This window comes from Falco peregrinus, chromosome 6 (genome assembly GCF_023634155.1).
Source record: "Falco peregrinus isolate bFalPer1 chromosome 6, bFalPer1.pri, whole genome shotgun sequence".
In the NCBI taxonomy this organism is placed as follows: Eukaryota; Metazoa; Chordata; class Aves; order Falconiformes; family Falconidae; genus Falco; species Falco peregrinus.
In genome coordinates this window covers 76,675,362-76,698,920 of record NC_073726.1, presented here as the reverse complement: position 1 = coordinate 76,698,920, position 23,559 = coordinate 76,675,362, and the positions used below count along the sequence as shown (strand labels likewise).

Here is a 23,559-nt window from a genome sequence, read left to right as displayed (position 1 = left end):
TGGACTGGGTAATGAAGAAGTCACAAGAGTAATCTGAACATGAATGTTAAAGGTGACTTCTGTAACGGTTTGACTTAATACTCCTGGGTATTGGTTTCAACTAAAACCCCAGACCAGATAAATGAGATTAGACGAATACTTCCAATGAAAATCTAATCAAAACTGATTGATGATCAAAACTGATTTCTCTCTGGAAATTTTAATTGATGCAGTCAGCACTTCCTTGTGAAAAATGTTTTGTGAAGGAACTCCTAAGAATGTTTGGTAGCACCTCCATGTAAATCCAAGCCTACAGGCACTTTTAGCATGGTAGAAATCCCTTTGGATCCTCCACCCCCATATGGTCTTGTTGGAAACAGCATGAGTCAGCAGTGGCTATTTTAAGCCTTTGTTCTGGCCTTGAGCAACTGAGCAGAAAAGCTTCACATCCCTGTGCAGGAATTTCTTTTTATGTTACATTGGTGTGGTGTTTTGAATTGTCCCTCAAAAGTACAATAATCTTACAGTATTTGTAGTTGTTTAAGGGCCAGCTATGTCAGTCTTGCATCCAATATGCATATAACCTAGAGCGCACACACTTTCTTTGCTCCGTGTTTTTTATCTAGTGTTTCTTCTGCCAGGTGACTGCCTAAATGATTCACTGCAAAGGCATCTTCTTTTTCATCTTTTGAAGCAATTAATTTTGAAATACTGCCTGTGAAGTAAATCTGCTCTGGAGGGGGAGGTGAAGTGGACCTACCCCAACAAAATTTGAAGTCTGAGTAGCAGGGAGATGGGAGATACATACCTGAAGGAAGAAACTGAGCCTGCAGCCTGTGTTTTTCTTTTCTCTGCTAGTCTGTTGGATAAAAGGGTACCAGCTCCCTCTCTTTCATCTGGGTTTTAAAGGCAGCATAACCATCTGTGCCTTTTGTGCCAACCCTTGACTCCTAAATGTATGATAGGGCTTCTTGTGCATGTTTGCTGCCTGGCTTACAAGTCCTGATCACAGTTGCTTAGGCAACTGAGTTTTAGGGAGCAGCAATGGAGAAGGATGTTCCATGGTGCAGTAGTGGGCATAGGCACCTATGTTCTGCCAAAGTGCATCTTTTCTGCCTTGTCTAAGTGACTCAAAAGTCTAAAAGGGTTTTGGCTCCAGAGAACATAAATATTACTGGAAGTCACCAGGACTTTTGTTCCCAAGCATTAAAGCTATGTTTGGACTGCGGTTCATTGTTCATTGCTTCTTGAGAACCCAGCCAAATTGTCTTGTGAAACACTGCTTTTATTTCTGGTAAAATTTGGCCTTATGATGAGTTGATTAATATTCTTTATACGTACTTTTCTCACATCTAAACTCCAGAAGATTTTTTTTTTTTTACAATAGGAAGATCTTTCTGTGATTTAAAGACCTTATCAAAAGGCTTCCTCATCTCTTGAAGTCTAGGAGATAGTGGTGTATTGTGCATGAAAATGCAGTGCTCTGTGTTACAGCTCCCATTAAATCCAAAATTGGTGTATTTTATGCTGCAAAGTAGTCTATTATTTCTAATCACAGCAACATACAACATCCAGAAGAATGCTATAAACATTGGGGATATGTCAAGAACAGCTGGGAACCTGGCATTTGTTAGAGCCTTTGTATTAAAGACTGCTTTGGATAGGTACCTTAACTCCATTTGTCTGCGTTTTCATGAGAGAGTGCTAATCCTAACCAGTTCCAGTCTGGCTTTTATTGCTGAGATTTTTCTTAGGATTGAGACTGGTATGCATTTACTTTTCTTGTAAAGAAGTTGGACAGTTCTACCCTGGACTTATAGGTACAATTTGATGTATTTCTTTTGACTTCTGTTTATCTATATTTATAAATTCCAAACAGCTCTGCAAGTCAAAGTTTTCTTTCTTGCTTCCAACCCAGGTGATTTTTTTTTCTGATAAACACTGTAAATTATTTGTTTCAAAATTTTATTTTACCTTCCAGCAACTAAGTTTGTTTAATCAAAATTTTACAATGTGGGACACAGGTGATGCAGTTTAAACAGGTAGAATAGGCTTGGGGAATTATATTTTTTTTTGAAGGCTTGGTTAGGAATTAATCTGGCAATCAACAATCTGAAAAACATTTAAAAAAAACCCAAAACATCAGCTTTAAAATGGCAGTGTTGCTGGCTTATATAAAGCCAGCAGGCAGACTACTTGAGAGGCTGGGGGGAGAAGGGAAGACACGGATGCCGGCACATTATTATTATTCTGCTGCTGCACACAGGTCTGAATCAGCTCTGAAAACGCATACATTGTTTCTTACAGAATGTCTCTGGCTCCTAACAACAGAATTGCAACGTGATGTCTCTCCTAAAAATGCGGTGACTCACAAATGAGTCAACAGTGAAGGTGTTATAGGAGGCTAACTGCTGTGCTGTCTGCCAGGGCTTCGTGAGATGCAGGAGCAAGGCTGGCCATTAATTTACTCGATTTTCTTTTCATATAGAATTTTTAAAATCATCTAACCTATGGAGTTCTGCTCACATTACTGCTCTGTGAAAATGCTGGTTTTGTAAGAGCTTCCTAAACTGGGTTAACATATTGAGATACCACATTGTATTGGATTTAACAGGCATTTTCAGAACTCTGACTGCTATTAAATTTAATTTCTGCTGAAATCTGTGGTGCAGCTTAATGTATTCATGCAGGAGCAGGGCATTATCCTTGTCTGTCTCTATGCCACAAGAGGTGCCTTCACCAATTGGAATTGTAGATCGGGTTTCTAAAAGAAAAGGTATTTCAGGTCTGACATGTTTTTGTATTTTTTTGCAGTTGAAATGAAGGCCCCTCTGTAAGCAAAACTCTATGTAAATGTGATACCCAGTTGAGATGAATAATGGGGGTTTGGGGGAGGTCACAATTACTAGCCAATTATATTGAGCTGTGAAGAAGGGTTATCTGCTGGGCTAGAAGTCTCAAGAAAGACAAATCTGATTGTACCTGATTATTTTGTCTCTGATTATAATATGGGATTTGTCTCCAGTTATATTTGCCCTTCAAATTGCAAACTTTATATTATGCCAGTGTTGGGATTTTTAAGCTCCTTTTAAAATTGGTATGATGCACTGCAAATCAGGTGGTAGGCCAGGAGTTACGGACTTTGCTGTGAGCCTGGATCAGTATTTCCACTCCTCACCAAAGTGGCTGTTTGTTTTCACTAACTAGGATGACTCTTCTTAACTGTCAGCCTTTGCTTTCCTAGATGAGGCCCACCTGGATGCGCGCCCTGGCTGCTGGCTGTGTGCTAGGGGTATGCTCAGTTCCCCCTCCTGGCAAAGTCAGTCCCATTGTGCCTGTGAGCAGTGTGCTTTGCTTTACTGCTGCAGAACGGGACTGGCGGCGGGGGGCTGACAGCCCTCCAGCCAAGTGGGCGCTTAGGTTTTGTTGGGCAGAGTGGGCTGACTCTGCTCTTTGTACCACCCAGTATTTGGACCAGGTCATTCTTTTGGAAGATGTAGGTTCAACTCCTGCCAGGCAGAAGAGGAGCTGAATATGCATTTCCTTCATCCCTTGAGTGATTTAACCAGTGCGTGACAGTGAGGTGATTCCACCTTTTTCAACTGGGATATGTATCTGATTTGACTTGCGACAGCCTGTCACTAGTTTGCCAGTAGTTCGGGACAATCAAACCTTTTTTTTTTCTCCCTCAGTGAATTTAGTGTTTGATAATATTGTTTTACCCACGGTTCTTGTGTTTCTTCTCTATACTCCTAGCATGTAATTCACCTGCCTTTTTTTTTTTTTTTTTTTTTTTTTTTGAAGTCTTAGGAGTGCTTCCTTTGGCTGTCACTGATCACATCAACATCTCTGAGAGTGTCCATTGGCTTCCTCTTCATGCTGCTTTAAGCTGAATTTTCTTCTCTCTCCATTTGACTCCCTTTACAATTCTTTTCCTCCCTTCTCTTCACTGAGTCCAGTTTTGCTAACTGCATCTGCTTGTATGCCAGTTCCTCACTTGAGCAAATGTCATCTTGTTATCATTTGCTTAGGAATGCAGTGCTGCTTCTGAGCTGATCATATTGTCTAATTAATTTTAAATAGTGTAATACTTTCACTTCTTTCCACATCCTCATATAGACTCATGTGCTGATGCAATAAATGGCTATGTGAAGTGCAGATTCTGATGACTGCTTACTAAATCTAATTAATCATAAGAAACTTTGTCTGCATTCTGTGTCTCTCATACAGAGGCATGTGCACACGCACTCAGACATAAATTCAGACATAAATAGAAATCCATGTATGTTCATATACAATGAAAGTATTGCTCTCTGTCACACTCTATGTATATGAGTTGTTTTCAGAGCTGTCACATTGAGGGTCACTTCTTGTTACATGTTTTTTTTCCAAGGCTAGTGCTTAACACCCATAATCCAGATTGGGTTGTGAGGTCTCAGATCCTAAAATAACATTGTAAGGAGAGTTCTGAGGTTTCTGCTGGAGTCCAGACTGGAACTACTGTACAGCTCTTGTGCAGGTCTCATTTTGCTCAGCTAAGCTTTGCAGTTAGCAGTGTTGCAGGCACTGTCTTGTTGAAGCGGACTTTCTTTTTAGGTTAAAAACCAGCTCTTGCATATATACCAGGTGTGATTTGACAACTGCTGAGCCTGCTTGGTGAGATTTAGGCCTGATGATCCAACTCCATCACTTGCTTTTATCTATACAATGGCTGGGGAGACTAGTGAGCATATGGAGTCTGCCCCAAACTGCACAATGACCCTCTCCACAGAGCGAGTGGTTAGCGTGAACTGCTGAAGCACAGCAGACCTGCCTTTGGCTTTGCCTACTGTCATAGAAATCTGTGCGTGTACATAATGACCTATTCAGGATTGTCACACATTATATCATGACTGATGATCAAAAAACTTAGTAACACAGAGTAGAATATTGTTGCATAATTTGGTCAGAGCCATATCTTTCTCAGAGGCCCAGGTGAAAAAAACGGCATAAAATTATGTGTCCTGCCTTTTTATGTACCAGCCTTTTCGGTTTGGAAATTACAGTAGAGTGGGTAGTTTCTGGGAAACCCTAACTAGATTTGAATGTAAGTAATGGGAAATATCCGAAAGTCTGGGTGGTGTTCTGAACTATCTGGTGCTATTCACCCTATTAACAGACCTCTTGAATTTTAAACTGGCTTTCTGGTTTTCTGTTTTCTTTGGAAATTTGGGAAGTAGATTTTCATTTGATGTTAGACTCTGACTCACTGTTATGCTCTTAAGATGATTTTCGTGTAGTTTGCTGGCCTTTCCAGTTTGGGTCTCTTCCTGAGTATGTGAAACAAAACATGTATGGAAATGACAAAAAAATTTGCTGTTTTCTCAATCCTCACATACAGATTAAGTTTTTTGTGTGATTTTGTTTAATATTTTTTTTGGGCGTGGGATATGGTAGGATGTGGGGACTGCCACATGAGTTTACTCTTGTACTCTTGTGCGAAGCACAGGAGAATGTTGCCATTTGTCTCAGCAAACCTTCCTCTCAAAAACTAGTGAGAGAACTCTAATGACTAGATGACCCTAAGAAAAACTTCTGAGAGGACATCTTCCTGGTTTTTTTTTCCTACTGTCTCTATCCTTGACAGAAGTAATGGGATGCAAAGCTGGCATTTTTTGGCCTTGATAATGAAAAAATGGATGTTTTGGAAGGATTCACGAAGTGCCTTGAAATGAGATGATAACTAGATATTTCGTACATAGTTTCATTCATCCTTGATTTTGTTGCTTAATCTCAATTGGCAATATGAATCATCAAAGCTTTGCCCTTGATTATCCCTTACAGTTTGGTTTTAATCAAGGTACTAATGCAAACTGAGTACAGTCTAGCCTCTTCACATTGCTTTGTACATCTCTTCCCTAGTGGTGCATTATAAATCATTATAATAGTATGTTAGGTTACCAGTGTTTGATTTTTTCTCTTTTGGCTTTCTTCATTACTCTTTTCCTCTCCCTCCGTGATATATTTTGTGTACGTGAAGGGCCCTGGGCTGCCAGTCTCTTAATTGGTTATTAGTCTTCTGTAATATGTGTAACTCCACACCCCAGAGGAGCAGCTTTTACTTATGCCAGTAATTCTGTTGGTTGCTGCGTGGTTACGGGCACAGACTCCAAATTGCTCCTTCAAGCAAAGATACATGCTTAGGGAAGGTAGCATTTGGAGTCTGTGAAGACAAAAAGCATGCAGGTAACTAAAGATGAAGATGGCCACTTAGTGGTGCTGGGTCACAAAATTCCCACGGACTTTCAGCAGATGGTGGGAGGAAGATCACCACCTTAGATTCACATGCGTCTCTTGAGGCACCAGCGCAAATTTGTAAACCTATCACTTGAAAGCTAGGCTCCTCGAAGGGAAAAAGCTTCTCCAGTTGCAGTGGGCAAACTCAGACCTGTGTTGGATCCAGCCTCCAATTATCAGCCTGTGCTAAGGTTTCTAATATGATCTGGCTGGTGCTTTGTGTCATTGTCTTCCAATGGCAAGTTGATCTTCATGGAGCAGATAGTCTGGCTCGCACTGTTTGGAAAGTGTGCTGCTGTGATTCTGTCCATATGTGAGGAAAATAACGGTGGATTTAGGCAAATTTATTACTTTCTTAAATCACTCCCCCCCCACCCCCCTCCACCCACCCCCCCTTAAAAAGTCCAATTTTCATTAGTCCTCTTCTTTTAACTTTGGCCCTTTCCAAATGAGCACTGTGTAGTTACATCTGTTGGGAGTGAAGGGTCTGCCACTACCGCAGGTTTTTTGAAGTTGTAGGTGTCAAGTAATAATATATACGGTACTGCAGTCTCTCTGTAGCTTGTGACCTGCTGTTGTTATAATGACTGTCTGAGACCCCATGTGCCTGGGGCAAAGTGCATCCTTTTGTTGCACACTCAAAAGCCAGTCATGGTACATTCTTACTAGAATGTAAAAAAAGAAAAATACAGTTTAGATGTATTAGTTGTCTGCAAAGTAATTGGAGAATTTATAATGGGCCCTCATGCAAGCAAATAACCCTTGTGCCTAATCAGCAGAGAGACGGCGACCTTCCTGCTTCAAAGAAGAAACGCCAAGCAGGGGAGAAGATTATGTATACTTTGGTCTCTGTGCCACATGGAAATGACATCGCATCTCTCTTTGAACTGGATGCCACCACTCTTCAGAGAGCTGATTGCCTGGTTCCAAGGTAATAAAAAAAAGGCACGAAAAAAAAAGGGGCAAAAAATAGTGCTGCATTGACAGGGTTTCTTCCTGGCATTATGCTGGTGAGTAAAGCAGAAAAAATTAAACACGAGCAAGTATTATCCTTCAGTTAAAATCTGAGGAGTGTTTGTGGGTAAATAAGGGATGTATAAAACATGATACTGCTGCTGTGACTGAGTAAAATAATTATAAGGATAAAGCAAGTGAACTTAAAGAGAGTCTGTGAAGAGAAAAGTAATGGGCTAAATATTGCACAGATATATATAAGGAAAGAATTGAGCCCTGTGCACTGTTTGAAAAAACTGTACTGCTAATAGATCTAACTGAATGGTTCCCAACAAAATAACATGTATGGTGAACTGGGCTTCTGTGTCACTGATGGATCATGATGCCACTGAACACATTTGTTATTCAAATGAATTCAGCAAGTGGCTTCTGGGTTTTAATTGTCAATATTTGAAATTTCAGCTGTGTTGCTTAGCTGAGATTGGCTAGATAAGTCACACGGTGTTGGTTGTGACTGAACGGGCATGTAGACACTTGGGGCTAGTTGTTATGAGGGTGGATTTCCGCTGGTATCCGCTGGTATGAAGCTGGGTATCCGCAAATACTGATGTATGCAGCTTTGAAGTGTATTTGCTATGCTGAGTTTTGCCAGATGATTTGCTTACTTGAATACTCAAAGCCCATCAGCATGAAAAGGAGAGCGTGAATGAAGACCACAGTGAATATATTTAAAAAATAGAATTCAGAGTAAAAATTGTAATTGATTCCTCAGCTCTGCTTTTTTTGATAATACCACAGATTATCATATGGAAAGAATTTAGAAGAATGTCATGTCTGCTCTTTGTTCACTTGATTTTCAGTTGAGAACTGGTACTGTAAATGCTTCCTCCCTGGAACAAGGGTTTGCAGATCGTAATGGTGAGGCTGTGAAACCATGGTCAGTTTTACTTTCTGGCTTTTGTGCTGTGGCAACTTGAAGGGGTTCATTACTCTGTGGAAAAAAAAAATAAGAAAAGAATTGGGTTTATTCATGAAATGTATTTCTATTCAAATGGGATTTTTAACACCTTCCTTTTAAACTTCTTTTCTTTAAGGAATATTTTACTCCTAGGCTTATATAAATACTTTAAAACAGCATTCTGCATAATCCCAAGATGCTGTTTGTTCTTGTTGCAGCTCTGTTCCGGGTGAGAAAGAAGGAGACAAGGGAAAAGGGTACTGCAGTATCTTTTAGATCTCCCTTACCTTTTATTACTAGTGGCTTGTGTGACTCATGTCCTCAGGTCACATATTATGGTCATAGAATCATTTAAGTTGGAAAAGACCTCTTGTGCTGCATTGCATCTCACCTTCCCACTTCAGCTCAGGGCTGATCCATCTAACCTCTTCTTTGCTTTCTTCTCCTTTAGGAACTCATATGTCCGACTGAGGCATTTATGCACAAACACTTGGGTCACTAGTACCAGCATTCCAATAGATACTGATGAAGAGAGGCCTGTGATGTTAAAGGTAAACACATATATCTTGGGGTTGAAATCCCAAACTCATTCCTCAAGTTCTCTGCTGGTGATCTCAATTCTAACATATAAAATATACATAATTATTAGGATAAAGGTAAGAGAATTACTTACATTAAACAAAAAACTATTGCAGATTGGGACGTGCCAAACAAAAGAGGACAAGGAAGCTTTTGCCATTGTATCGGTTCCTCTGTCTGAGGTCAGAGACTTGGACTTTGCCAATGATGCGAACAAGGTTCTAGCATCAACTGTTAAAAAGCTGGAGAATGGAACGATAACCCAGAATGAAAGGAGGTTAGTGAGTTTTATTTTTTTCCCTCCTAAATTGGTATTTGGTTACTCATGACATCATGACGTCACAGTAATGGGTAAGTTAGTAACATCTGTGTGGACACAGGGGTGACTTGGAGATGACACTGGAGTGCAGAGAGTGCTGACCTGGGATTAGATAACATCTCTGTCAGAGCATCCTTGTCGCGCCGCTGGCAGGTCTGTGCCTCTCATCTGTAAAATGGGGATAAACAGCACTTCCCCAGCTTGCTGGCCACATAAATAAATGGGCAGTTCCCTGGGCAAATGTAAAGTGTTTGTCTTAATTTCTTTTGATAAGCCACTTCTGAGCTGTAACGTGGGGACCCATTGCATTTGATTCCCATGTAGAAGAAAGCCATCTATACAGTGAGCAGCGTGGCAGGACTCTTGATTTGTGTGGAGGTCACTGTGCTGCGCATTCATACTGTGAGAGCAGTAGAAGGAGATCTGAGAGTGACCAAGAAGCTGCCCCAGTAGTCCCTTTCCTTTTTTATTTCTGTTTTTCCTTCCCTATTTTACATAATTTTGTTTACCCTTTGTATTCATCCATGTTTCAGCTTAGCGCTATTAGAGTGTCTGTTCTTCACTCCCACCCCTGAATTAAGGGATTTTGTTTTATGTTGTAGCCAAATATATCCCACTGCCAGTGATGTAGTTTGCTATTTGTTTTCAGCTGTCTGTGGTTAAACTGAGTATTAGACAGCATCTCTGGCAGTGTTAATTTGTAACTTCTATTCCGCCATGCATCATATGCAGCTTTTTGCTGAAAATGTTAATTTTTGGTGATAAAACAGAATCTTTGCTGTCGGTTGTCAGTAGCAATTAGACCAGATGGTTTAATATCAGGTGGAGGATTTATCATAACAGGCAGATATGTAGTGGCCTGGGTGTTGGTACTCAGCCTTGAAAAGCTGATGGGCCATTTCATGATTGACTTGAACCAAAGAGGGCTACAACATAATAAAGGTATGACATCCCTGTATTAACCTTGCACTGCTGTGTCACTGCAACCCAGTGTTGTCAAGTCGTGATGTTGACAGACTGGTATAACACACATGTAAAACATTTCAGAGAGGTTTCAGAATAGTGCCATTATTTGCCTGTTCCTGTGACTTCCTTTGGAAAAAACCTGTCTCTTCCCTGTCTCATTACCTTCCTGCTTAGGTAGGTAGGGGTCCCAACAGTTTATTACTGGTTGCTCTGTCCTACATCTGCCTTTTCTACTTTTTCTGTTGGGAGGGACCTTGCTGTTCTCCACCAGTGAGCTAAGATTTTTAAAACTAAAGCTAGCTCGCTCAGAGGGTTTAGCTGAACAGTCCAGCCCTCCTCTGGGTAATGGAGGCTTTGTGTCTGGCTCCCAGAGATGACTTTGAGACTCTACTGAGCATCTTCCTGTCACTTTCATAGCATGCCTACACGTTTAGTTGTTATAGACCAGATGTTGTCCAAATTCAGATGATGCTTCCGCAAGGTAGGAGACATGCCGTGTTTTGTTTGTAAAAGATTGCTAGTTCTTTTAAGGGACATTCATTGAAATCTGCAGACATCCATACTTTTCTCTGTGCAAGCCTTGTGAGGTATGTTAATAACAAGGAGGCAATGACCACTTTCTTTTTGTGTTTGTATATGTATTCTTTCTTTTTGCATTTTCTGAAGGTAGGAAAGAAGGAAATACTACTGCCTCTGTCCTTTTTAGCACTTCATTCTGCCAAATCTTTTGTGTAGCAAAAAGCGAAACAAATCCAGTAATTTTTCAATAGTTTCTTGTGCTGGTAGGGAAATTGTCTAGTGGCAGAATCTTTTTATTCTTCTATTCTGAGTCCATCATCGTGTTTCATGGACCCATGTTTGTGATGAAGTATAAAAATCCTTGCTAGGCTGTGTAAGAGTGTCTTTCTAGTGTTCCTGGGCCTTGAGGCCAACTGGTATAGATTTTGGATTTCTGAATACTCTGCATCAATCCAGCATTCTGTATTTTTCTCCCTTTTTCCCTCTGGTTGTTGTTTAATGCCTTGGTAAACATCCATGTGATAGATTTAAGCTTCTGCTGAGCTGAGGTCTGGAATCCTTAAGTACATGTCAAACTTAACCTTGCAGTGATTGAAGTTCCATTGTGCTAGATAAAGCTTGTTCTAAAATGGTGATTTTCTTTCTTAATGAATCCTAGCAAGCATTGAATGACTGTATATGATAATGATCTGTCTATTCATTCTAGGTTTGTAACAAAGTTACTGGAAGATCTCATTTTCTTTGTTGCTGATGTGCCTAATAATGGTCAGGAAGTTTTGGATGTGGTCGTTACCAAGCCAAACCGGGAACGACAAAAATTAATGAGGGAACAAAATATATTGGCTCAGGTATGTCCTACTGTATTAATAACTTACTTGTATTTACAAACATTGTAGGAGAGAGTGATTTGAGAAAATGTTATTTTTAGGTAACTTATGCCATGTTGGGTTTGTGTCTGGTTGGATTGGGCAGATAGGACACTGCTTGGTCAAGGCTCACCTCTTGGGCTGTGAATCAGATAGAAGCCCAAGGGTCCATGTCTGATGGCTGTTAGTTTCATGTAATCCTGATGACTTTTAAGACTACATTTAATAGCAAATTGTTCACGAAATTTTAAATAAGCTTGCAACATGGTCCCAATCCTGCAAATGTTCCCCATACAGGAAAAATTCTAATGCCCTTATGGATCTCTGACTTTGTATGAGGGCCAACTTGCATGTAAATAAAAATTAATATTCTCTTTAAGTAGCCTGCTGGAATAAATAAAAAAAGAAAGTGAAAAGGGTGAAACTAGACAGTAGCCAGTATTGTCTTTTTTCATCCTTAATTTATCCAACGTTAACGCACTTAACTAACAATGTTTAACATTGGGGATAGCAGTGAAGAGAAAGCAATGTCAATCAGGCTGGTGCGAAATGAAAAGCTAAACGCATAAAGCTGTAATGTCTGAGATTGTGCCCCCACTTGTATTTAGTCCTATGCAGAAATGTGTGGTGATTCACTTCTGACTTTGGTTGATAAGGCTATTGTGCTGGTCCTGTCAGAGGACATTTCCATTGACAGCTATAAGTTAAGCAAAAATCTGGGTTTGATTTTCATTCTCAGTGATTTTGATTTTGAACAGATATTTGGCATCCTCAAAGCTCCTTTTAAAGACAAAGGTGAAGGATCGATGCTGAGACTTGAAGACCTAGGTGACCAGAGATATGCCCCCTACAAATACATGTTAAGGTTATGTTACAGAGTTCTCAGACATTCCCAACAGGACTATAGGAAGAACCAGGTCAGTGGTATTCAAGACAGTTTTCCTGCTGATTTCTATAAATATGTATTTGGGGTTTGACATTGCTCTCTGTGCCTACAAGTGGGATTCTGTGGTAATGGTGAAAGGACTGGGTTTTATGTAGGTTAGTAGGAAGAAGTCACTGTCATATACTGCCTTGTGCTGAGGAACAGTGTTTTTGTTTTGTAGGCATTTGTATATGAACCAGATGATCAGCAATGAGTGTCATAGTTTCACCTTGTACTTTCACAGACTGAGACTGGGGTCCAGTGCTTCATTCATGAGCTTTCTCTTACTAAAATTATGCTCTTGGATGCTGGATTATAAAGTGGGAAGTCTGCAAAACTGTCCTTCTGTTACTTAAATAGTCATAGAGGGATGGCAGTGAATCTGATTTCCCACTGCTGAAGACTCCCTGTGAGCAAGTATTTCAGAACATGGTGTCAAGTGCTTTGCACATGGCAGTGGGGAAAAACTGCACTAACTTTATAGGACTAAAGGGACTAGAGATAAAAGATTGAACTGCTATGTGTGGCTTCTTCGTTTTCTTTCTAATGCTTTACAGAAATACTTCTGTCTTGAAGGGAGAGAAAGGCAGGAGGGGAAGACTTGGGAAAGAAAAATCTTAAACATTATAAAAACCTTTTGTTTTTTCCTTTTAAAAAATTAGTTGCCATTTCCTGAAATTTGTATATATTTTCATGGATTCATTCCTTTGGTTTATGAGAGAATGAGAACAGTTAGTCATCCCTAATATCGAATGTGTTTCTTGCTGTACGTATGTCAGGTGTTCAGATGTTCTTTTGTTCAGGCCAGTTCAGAGAGGAAAGTTTTGAGGGTTGTTTTGATTGCTAATTAAGCTGGATGCCTCTGGTTCTAAAAGAAGAACGTGACTGCTTAACAGATCGTCATGGGAATTTTCATTTTTTCAGGAGTATATTGCTAAGAACTTCTGCGTCATGCAGTCCCAGATTGGTTATGATATCCTGGCAGAAGATACCATCACAGCTTTGTTGCACAACAACCGAAAGCTGCTAGAGAAACACATCACGGCTAAAGAAATAGAGACATTTGTTAATTTACTCAGGAGAAATCGAGAGCCAAGGTTTGAGTGGTCCATGTAATGTTCTTTGCCTGTATTGATAGCTTTTATATTTGCAGTAGCTGTGAATCTGCCTGCTGTTCATTGTTTTGTTGTCTCTTCCTCCTAGTCTATTTTTTTTTTAACCTGGCAGACAAAAACCACAGATGTACAGAGTCACTCTAGAAAATACCAGAACTACCTGTAATTCTTGGGATTTGTCCATATCTGCATTTCAGAACTAGAGTTTACTGAAGAGGGGGATTATATTTTACAGGACAGTTTTGAAAATTTGGTTTTAGTTCAGATTTGAACAAAGAGAAACAAACAAGTTTTAATTTCTTACAACCCTGCAAGCTTCTCAGTGAAACTGCCACTTGTGTTGGTTCCCCTGCTAATAATCTTGGTGCACATTACACAGATACCGATTTTTCTAAGCTTTTATTGGTATCAGTTTCCCTGCAGGTTCTGATTCCAGATCAAACCTGAAAGGGTCCTAGGGCAGTGAAGATTCCAGTGAAGATGTGTCCTAGACCAGATCTTGTTCCAAATGAAAAATGCTGGACTTGAACTTCATTCGGCTGGAAAATTTTTTTATTAGCTTTGGGTCAGAATATAACGGAAATGGATTATTTTTTTTTAAATGGAAAGTCTATCTGTTTTTTTCATTGGATTTTCAGTTGTAAAATTACCGTAAGTAATAGAAACATAAGAAATTAATGTACTGAGGGCCAAATAATGTCCTCTGTAATTGAGAATACCATTTTTCTGTTAGCGATTAAGGATATTGCTCAAGGCCCTCGTGCTTCACTGCTTCAATTATTCGCTATATGTATGCACCCATTTTGACTTACTCTGTAATCTCATTGCCTCTCCCATGCTAAACTGTTGGGTTTGGTCAGTGCTAAGAGGAAACCACGTGAGATCAGCTCCTTCTTCTCAGTGCTGAAGGGTCCTAGTGTTTACTGACAGGCGCATGTCACATTTTTTTGTGGTGGAGGATGTCATAGTATTCGTTGCATAACTACATTCTGCAAGTGCTATGTATTCACTTCTTTAAGGCTCAAGTCTAAGAGGAATAAATGTTTTAAAAATATACCTTGCCAAGATGACGCAATCTGAACAGTAAAGGCTTGATTTTATGACACTTATTTTCATGGAGAGTCTTGTAGACTTCCACAGCACTGCTGGTGTGAATAAGGATTGTGGCAGTATACTCTACAGGATGATCACCTATAGAGGTTTGAGCTATTGGATCCTTAAACAGCTGATAGTAGATAGTCAGATTTTTTTACCTGGATTTCTAGGGGAATATATGATCTCTGTGTGTGTGCGTGTCTACTCATATCTGCTCCCCCACCAGCTCTTGAGCCTCTTGCTTGGCTTTAGCTACGTTTGCTAGAGGAGTGGTGAGCTCAGAGATACTCAGTTCATATGAATGTCATGAAGCAGCTACATAGAGGGAAGAGGCCCTTTTTATATTCCAGTGAGCAAAGGCTGCATTTCGGGCTTCTGTTTATACACACAGAGGAATCCTTGAAAGAGGAACAAGAGGAAGATAACCTAATGAATATCCCAACTGCAAGGAAAGCCCTAGCGTGAACTTTGTTAAACATCAGAAGACCTAAATTTGAGTGACAAATTCATAGGAAACTGATTTCCGTGCAAAGGTTTTGTTATTTCTGCTTCATGTGGAACAACCTCTTTGAATACAGAGGTCGTGTCTTCAAGCCCTGCCAGATCTTCACTCTTCACTAACTGTTGTCTGTGTCACTTCAGAGATTTTAAGAGGCATTTTTCAAAGGTAGAGATGTGGACTCCTCCAGTGCAATGGAGTTCCTCAGAGGGCACACAGCTATCTCCAGCACAAGTAACATCTCCTTGCTACTTGGGTTAGGGAGACACATGTTACCTGATGGGGAAGGTGAGTGAGAACCTGTGCTTTTGCCTTCGGTTCCTGGCAAGGATGAAGGTCTTCAGTGGAGCTCCTCTGCCAGCCAAACTTAAGACAGCCTCAGGCTGCTCTTAAGTTCTGGCACAACTCTTTGGCCTTTGATTTGCTGAGAAGTGTCACACTTGGGATATTTTTCTTTCCCTGACTGATTGCTCAGCACCATTTAAAGTGACTCTCAAAGCTGTTACTCATCTTTATCTGTTGTGAGTTGGAAGAGTATGAATCGGCAAAGATCGTATGTTGATAAATCTTATGATATATGCTCCTTTGAGCATACTGGTGAGATTTCTACTAGAGATTTCTACTGCAGTGTTTCTGCCTAGTACTTTAAGTCTTATGTTCTGTTGCATCTGTGATTTTTTGACTGCAGATTCTTGGATTATCTGTCAGACCTGTGTGTATCTAACACCACAGCAATACCAGTAACTCAGGAACTCATCTGCAAGTTTATGCTGAGCCCAGGGAATGCTGACATTCTCATTCAGACCAAGTGAGCATCTATAACTGGAACACACCTGTTTGTTATCTGCTCTGTTGTTATATTTGTGGCAATTTGCTAGTGGCTCCATTGTGAATGGTTTTTGTTTGCAGGCTGGTTTCAACACAAATGGACAATCCCTTGGAATGCCCAGTCATCTCAGATGACATAGATGAAGAAGAAGTGTGGCTTTACTGGATTGACAGTAACAAGGAGCCTCATGGCAAAGCCATCAGGCATCTGGCTCAGGAGGCAAAGGAGGGCACAAAAGCTGATTTAGAAGTTCTTACCTACTACAGGTAAAACTGCTTATTCAAATGAAAGAAAATGTAAACTCTTTGAAGACCCCGGTGCTGTCTTATCCAGTTCATTTGCCAATATCAAAAAAGGTAGCCAGGTCATGCCAGAAACTAGGATTAGAAGTTTATTTCAAGTTTTTCCTGTAGGAAGCATCACAATCTCTGTTGTCTATACCAGACAAATCTTGAGTTTCCTTTGCTCATAACAGCTCTTTGTAACTTTCTATCATTTTGCCTCTTGTCTTTTATTTATTAGGCTTTATTTTTAGATTGTGCTGCCCTGGAAGCAAGGCATGCTCTGAGGAAGGAATGTCCTGAGAATTAGAGGGGAAATGGGATCACGGAACAGTATCTTACACTGACTGAAAACAAACAGTTCAGATGCTTCAGCCTTCCATTGGTCAATGCCTCCTTTGAGTTTCAAAGGGAGCACAGGCTTCATGGGAGCTGGAGCCTGACGTTAGCATTTTTAATGGCAAGTTGATCCCTTGCTTAGCAAAGTCACTGTTGTTGGTTTTTAGGATTTATATCAGAAAGGCTGACATTAGGCTTGTAAAGTGAGATTCTGAGGTACATTGTTTCATTTCCAATTGATTTCTTTGAATACCATATCTTATTACTGTTTTTTAAGGTATCAACTGAATCTCTTTGCAAGAATGTGCCTGGACCGCCAATATCTCGCCATCAACCAGATTTCTGCACAGCTGTCAGTAGACCTGATCCTACGATGTATGTCTGATGAAAGCCTCCCTTATGACCTCCGGGCTTCTTTTTGTCGGCTGATGCTACACATGCATGTGGACAGAGATCCTCAGGAGTCTGTGGTACCTGTCAGATATGCCAGATTGTGGACTGAAATTCCTACTAAGATCACGATTCATGAGTGAGTTGAAAGTGTTTCTAATAAAAATACAAAAGCATTTTGTAAGAGTTAGTCTCAGAACAAAACGGTTGCAGATGTCTAATGTTGACACAACAGGTATCTGAAAAGGTATTTTGTTGCAGAGCACAGAGCTACTAGTAATTGTTACTCTTGGAAACTTCCATGAGTAGCTTTAAATGGAAATATTTCAATTTCATTTTCCACTGTGTTCTTATAGGGAACAAGCTGGGGAAAAACTGAATGGCCTTTCCTCAGACCAGCTGAACTTGAAGTAATTCAGTTGTGTCTAACATTACAGGTTTACTAGGCTGGAACTCAGTTTTATACTTCCAAGCTCAACTGAAAGCCACAGTTGGAAAGCCAGAATTTACAGTTAGGTACAGCTGTTGCCCCAGAAACAGTTCACAGAAGCTTTGGCTTCCATCCAGCAAAGTACTTAATGTGCTAATATGGGAGAAGGGCCCATTGACTTCATTGGAAACCCCCTCTGGCTTAATTGATTAAGCAGTGCCACTAGGCTAGACCCAGGCAGGTTGAAGAGACAAAGAACTATAGCAGTGCAGCAGACAGTATTGCTTCTGTTAGTGAGATGAAGGCCTGTTTCGACATATATGAAAAATCAGTCCTAGTTGGTGGTGCAGAGGAGGCTTACTGTCCTGAGCTGCTTCCCTGGTCTGCTGTCTTCCTTGCGAAAACAGTAAACTCTGGCTGATGGGTAGAGAGGACAGCTGAGGTTTAGTGACTTACTGAATTCCCACATCAAGATTTAAGAGTGCCATCTGCCAGAACTGTAATATTTTCCTGTCGCTGTTATTCCTGTTCACTGCAACGCTTGGTGGTACTGTTGGAGGGAAGGTTTGTGTATCCTCTTTCCGTTCCTACAAAGAATCAGCAGACCTCTGCCCCTTCTTCTTACAGAGGGTTGACAGCAATTTCATAGCATTGTGATTGGTTTGTTTTTTCTTTAGTGACAGCTGATCCTGATATTAGAAGTGTTTAATTTTCCTTCTTTCTGTGCCTTGCGTTGTAGGTATGATTCTTTCACAGACTCTTCGAGGAATGAAATGAAGAGGAAGTTTGCGTTAACTATGGAATTTGTGGAAGAGTACTTGAAAGAAGTTGTAAATCAACCCTTTCCTTTTGGAGACAAAGAGAAAAATAAACTTACATTTGAGGTACTTCTCAGCTATCTGCATCCTACTTACAGTACTCCTCCTCATTTCAGATAAGCTGACATTGGTTCTTTCAAAATAAAGGTAGATGAAGAATAAATGTTGGTGTAAAATGTCCTAAAGAAGCACCAGCTGCTAATTCCAGTGTTCTTGGTGATGACTGTTACTGCAGGAAATAATATTACTGTCTGCTGTCAAACAGTTGTATTCTTCCTTCCTTCTCCTGAGGTGGTTGCATTTCAGTGGCAAGAAGAGGGCTATGTGTGTGGGTGAATGGCCATATGCCCTTTCTCTCCATATTAGTTAATTAGCCTGCAGGTATTCTTCAATCTAAGGAAGTACTATTCTCTATGTAAGATATGACACTGAAGGAAATACTCTGAATAACGTAATCCTGTGTTTTAAATATTGTTTGATATTCCTGACAGAAGCTTTAGATAGGCCTAAATCTTCTAGATTCAAATAACATTGAATAAAGGGGAAATGCTTAAAGCTTTTATAGTTCTTCCTCCAACCTACCTTGGAAGCTTTGTTGCTTCTGCCTCTGGTCATGTGAAATCACCTCCATTCAAATTTACCACAGTCATCTCACTCTTCTTCTGACTTCCATTGTCCCCACAGTTGCTGCCTCTTTAAACAATTTACTGGAGTCTTTCTTCTTGATCTTAGCTATTTTCCCAGATGCATCTGTGTCCTTTCAAGCCTTCCTAAATCTCATGTTGGTTTTGCTCTCTGTTATAATTTGACAGACTGATTGTTTTGTTTAACTCTGAAAAACAATAATGTCACTGACCTTAGTCCAAGGCCCATTTAAACCAGTGGAAAGACTTGTACTAATTTTAATGCACTCTCGAACTGAATCTCTGTGAAGGCTGCTGTGTGAAATGCAACAGTATTGCACAGCTGAATACTGCAGAGGTTGCTGATACTTCCTTAATTTTTGATTTCTTTTTCTCGTAGGTGGTACATCTGGCTCGAAACCTCATATACTTTGGCTTTTACAGTTTTAGTGAGCTTCTCAGACTGACCCGGACGCTGCTGGCAATTCTAGATATTGTTCAAGTTCCTATATCATCCTACTTTGAAAGGTTGAGCAAGTTTCAGGATGGAGGTGAGAGAAGTAGCAAAGACTGTTATTCCAGTGTGTGATTCATTATTTAGGTTGGAAATAATTTATGGAACATCTCGTTAATCTTTCCAGGTTCTTTATTCACACATAAACCCACCTACAGGAATGTATTGCAGGATACATTAAGATGGTCATCTAAAAAAGAACCTTTTTGAACAGAGCTGCAGCCTTCATGACTACTGTGTTGATGCTGCTGTTCCTTTGCTTGTTTGGAACTGAACTTTCAATCTGTATCTAAGCCTCAGTGTCCCTTACGCTGAACGTCCCAAGGCAGTGCAGATGGCATTCGCCTGGGCACAGCAGTTATGATGGCTCATATATGGCACAAGTGTTTATTAGTCATCTTAACACTTCACTTAAAGGGAGAATAAAATTTTACTGGTCCAACAGCTGCAGAAGCACCAGATGGAAGTCCAGATGAGGCCATCCTCTGCATGTGTTTGTCAGTTTAGAATATTCTTTTTTTAACCTGGACCAGAGTGTCTGTCAGACAACCCCAGGACAATACTGTATGTCCCACTGCCTTTTCTACCATAGTTTAAAACTGGGTTGAAGAATGAGCATGCCAGGAAGGTGCTGAAACTTAGCAGTTTAGTTTTCTTGTGGGTGTGGGAGATGTGACAGTCATGTGGGCTGAGGGTCCAAGAGACTGACTGATGGCAAATTCTATTTTTACTATGTGGCTAGTGTAAGTGTCATTGCACTGCCAGCTGTCCCACAGCACCAAAAAGGATGAACTGTGTTATTTGAAACAATTATTTTGTATTTTCTCTGGGAGGCCTTTTCCCAGACTTGAGTTTTCCTAGTAATCATTTTGCTCAGTCACTCCTACAGATGCCCAGCATGAATGTGCCATTCTTCATAACTTCTCTTCTTTGAGGTTCACACACTCTGGCTCAGAGGTGACAATGACAGTCTACACGTCTCCAAGGAGTCTTATGTTTGGTTCTCTTGATCTTTCCTCCATCACTGCCAGAACACTTTACTGAAAACCCCTGAAAGTCTTTCCTGCAATGTTTTGCACGCTGAGGCATGCTGTAGCTACCTGCAGTCCCTCTACAGCACGAGAGAAACACTGTACTTTCAGACACTGGAAATATTTCCTTTTTTGTCCCTGAAATACTGCATTGCAGGCGCTCTTCTTAAATGGCTCTGGACACAGTTGGACTCCAGATACAACCTTGGCATATTGGCAACATGGAACATGCAGATGTGGTTCTTCCATTTAATTCTCTCCCTGCTCAAGTCTTTAATCCTGATTATACATCTCATTCAATGTTTTTACTCACCTTCATTACTATTAAAACTGTGTTTCATCCTTAATTCCCTTTTATTTCTGTTGAAAGGTTTCCTTCCAGGATATATAGGAGACAAAAGAGCTACCCATTAAGTGCAAACAAACCTGCTCTCAGTTATACTAATTTCCAGAGCAATTCCATGCAAATTAATGAATTCACTCTGAAATAAATGCATGTCAAGGAATGCAGAAAATGTCACCACCATGCAAATGGAAGCTCGGTAGCTTTGTTAGTAACAGTCAGCCATTGACTAGAGCCTTGTTGGAAACTGTTGTCACACATCTGTCGTCTCACATTCTTTCAGCAAAAAAGGCACAGAACAAAGGTGGGATTTTATGCGTCTTTTGGTTGCTTCAGACTTTATGCAGATTTCTCAAACTTCTTTGTTTGCTGTAGTTGTCCCTATAGACGTTTATCTTTTAAACACTGGGCAAGTTCAGGTCAGCATGTGACAATCCACTGATGTTCTTTTGGAAATCATCTGTGGGTTGGTTTGGATTTTTTTTCCCTTTTCCTGCCAACTGTATGTCTGGAAAGCCCATTGTTTTGGTTTTTTGCTAGCTCAGACTGCTGGAAGTCATGTCTGCCATCTTAAGGGTGACCAGGGATAGAGATGCTGGCTTTGCTGTCTAGACTTAAAAATAGACATTGAAATTTTGCTGCGGAGAGATAGGTGTTCTTATGTTGAAATAGCTGTAAGACTTGCTGAAGAGGCCTTCTATACAGTCTTTGACAAAAGAAAAAAATGCCCACCTTTGGATGGTCACATTTGTCTTCAGCCTCCCACTCCTTTTCTGATTGACAGGTCATAAAACACATAATCTATGCTTTCACTTTGCAGTTGAGACAGAATGATTCTGAGTGTTTAACTGCTATGCCCAAGCATCTTACCATTCCTCCTCCTTTCTCTGGAGGTGCATACTTAACTACCCATGGGCAGTATTAGGCTATGAAGATGCGTATAGCACAAGGATGCATAATTTAGAAGCAGTTCGAGCTGTTTCATAACTCCTGTTCACTATTTTTGAGCACCCAGCTCATAGAACTTCATGCTGGAAGAATGTATTTCATGTCTGAAAAACGTATTACTCAAGCAAAATGGGGGTGCTTTTCATTAAGAAAAACCACACAAAACCCAGTCATCACTAACTTTAGTTGTAGATAAAGACTAGAGAGGGAGCTCAAGAAGAAAGCAGGTACTGTAGTTGCTGACATTCTGGAGACAGCTGCTGTGGCTGAATTGTCAACTGTCAAATGTAACTTCTGCCTGTCTTTGTTTCATGTTTAGGGTTGATAGAACAGGTCTTTGTATGAGATTATCATGTGTCTTAATGATGTTCTTGTACTTATTTTATCTTCTGGAGGAAGAGAAAAGACCAGGAATCTGATTCTACAGTGCTTTGCATCTTGCGCAGTCACTTCTACCCAAACAAGTTTGACCCCAAAAGGACTGATGTTACCTAGGTCCTGTGGAGTCTGCATCCGTGTTGTCCAGGACCCACTAGGGATCCTGAGGAATGAACAGGCCAACTGAGAAATTGGTCTCAGGATTTTCATCTAGATCCCCCCTCACTCTTAACAGTAATGATTGTTCACCGGGCAAAGCTGTAGGTATACGTTGTTTTTCAATTTTATAGTACTTACGAGATTGTGCATCAAAGGTTCTCCTTCCCCTCTTACACAGGTGTCCTCTTTCTGTTATAAAACTGAGTTGTTGAGAACATGTTAGTTGTTTTATCAGTTACCTGTCTTGGCTTTTTATTGTCCCTTTTAACTTACAATACTTCTCTCTTAGGCTATTAAGTAAAGACGATTACAACAGAAGATAACTCAGCCTGGTTTTTATGGTTTTTGAAAATGTGTTGGCATTTTCTGAAATCGGGATGGTCCGTTGATTTTTTTCAGAAAGTGTTTTCTTATTCATAACTTCCATAAAATACAGACAGATGGCTTGTTCCCTGCCCTTGTTCAGGATGGTGGGAGCCCTCCCTCCAGTCAATTAAGGGTGAAGGTGACTTTGACTTTTTCCTTCCTTTAGAGGAGGTCAAATTCTGCTCTCCCATATGTCTCCAGACTGTGGCAAGGGTCTCACTACACAGCATCCTTGCTGGCAGGTCCAATACTGGCAACTTTCATATCATACTTTTGAATGCAGAGTATTGCAGGTAGGTGTCCCTGCCACACATTATTGCTCCAGGGATGTGCAGGTTTACACAGCTGCTTTCTCAAGGCAAGTCCCTGAGTGACAAAACTCATTGCATTGATGTTCTTTAAAAGAAAAAAAGGTAAGATTGTATCTGTTATGATTTTGTGTATACACTGTGAATGTGTGGAAGTAAATTATTAGTTTTAGAGATTATAAAAGTTATGGGGTTGTATTGTTGTTTGTTTTTTTAATCCATCCAGTTAGTGATCAGATGTCTAGGCATTAGCTTTAATTCAGTAAGAACGTGTATTCCATACTTTGAGCACAGAGCTTTGAAGTGTACTTCTAAAACCCAGTATTGACAAACACTGAAAGCCAGCCATGATGCCTGGGATTGATGGTTTAATGGTATAAACAAATATGTCTAAATTTTATCAAGCGCTAGGGGCCTGATCCTGTAACTCTAATGCAGAAAAGTGATACTGCATAGCAGCTTGGGCTCTGTATATTTTAATTTTCATTACTATTTAATTGTGAAATTACATAGATTACTATTAAATGGATATTTAACAGCAGTATTTTCTCAATAGTTATGTCTGTTCAGAAATGCTGTTGATTTTCAGGTTCTAGGACAAGTGACTTAAGAAGAGGTTTGATCAGATGTAGAAGTCATGGAATTCTTATTCTGCAGCTGTAGTAGATCCAAAGTGGCATCTCTATAGAAGTTAAGAATTTTGGGTAGGATCTATTTATTTTGCATGATAGGTCTTGCATTTTAGTTTGGTT

At 40.2% G+C, this 23,559-nt stretch overlaps 1 protein-coding gene across 4 annotated transcripts in view; it reads left to right on the top strand.

The window, feature by feature from the left end:
* ITPR2 (inositol 1,4,5-trisphosphate receptor type 2) overlaps positions 1 to 23,559 on the top strand; it is a 268,298-nt gene that overhangs the window by 68,816 nt on the left and 175,923 nt on the right. For all 4 annotated transcript variants that reach the window (XM_055809374.1, XM_055809373.1, XM_055809376.1 and 1 more), the window contains 11 exons: positions 7,032 to 7,186; positions 8,619 to 8,718; positions 8,863 to 9,023; positions 11,257 to 11,398; positions 12,175 to 12,333; positions 13,266 to 13,438; positions 15,739 to 15,858; positions 15,960 to 16,145; positions 16,777 to 17,028; positions 18,059 to 18,203; positions 19,161 to 19,311. In XM_055809374.1, the coding sequence (XP_055665349.1) occupies positions 7,032 to 7,186; positions 8,619 to 8,718; positions 8,863 to 9,023; positions 11,257 to 11,398; positions 12,175 to 12,333; positions 13,266 to 13,438; positions 15,739 to 15,858; positions 15,960 to 16,145; positions 16,777 to 17,028; positions 18,059 to 18,203; positions 19,161 to 19,311 (1,744 nt within the window). The remainder of the gene's footprint in view (positions 1 to 7,031; positions 7,187 to 8,618; positions 8,719 to 8,862; positions 9,024 to 11,256; positions 11,399 to 12,174; positions 12,334 to 13,265; positions 13,439 to 15,738; positions 15,859 to 15,959; positions 16,146 to 16,776; positions 17,029 to 18,058; positions 18,204 to 19,160; positions 19,312 to 23,559) is intronic.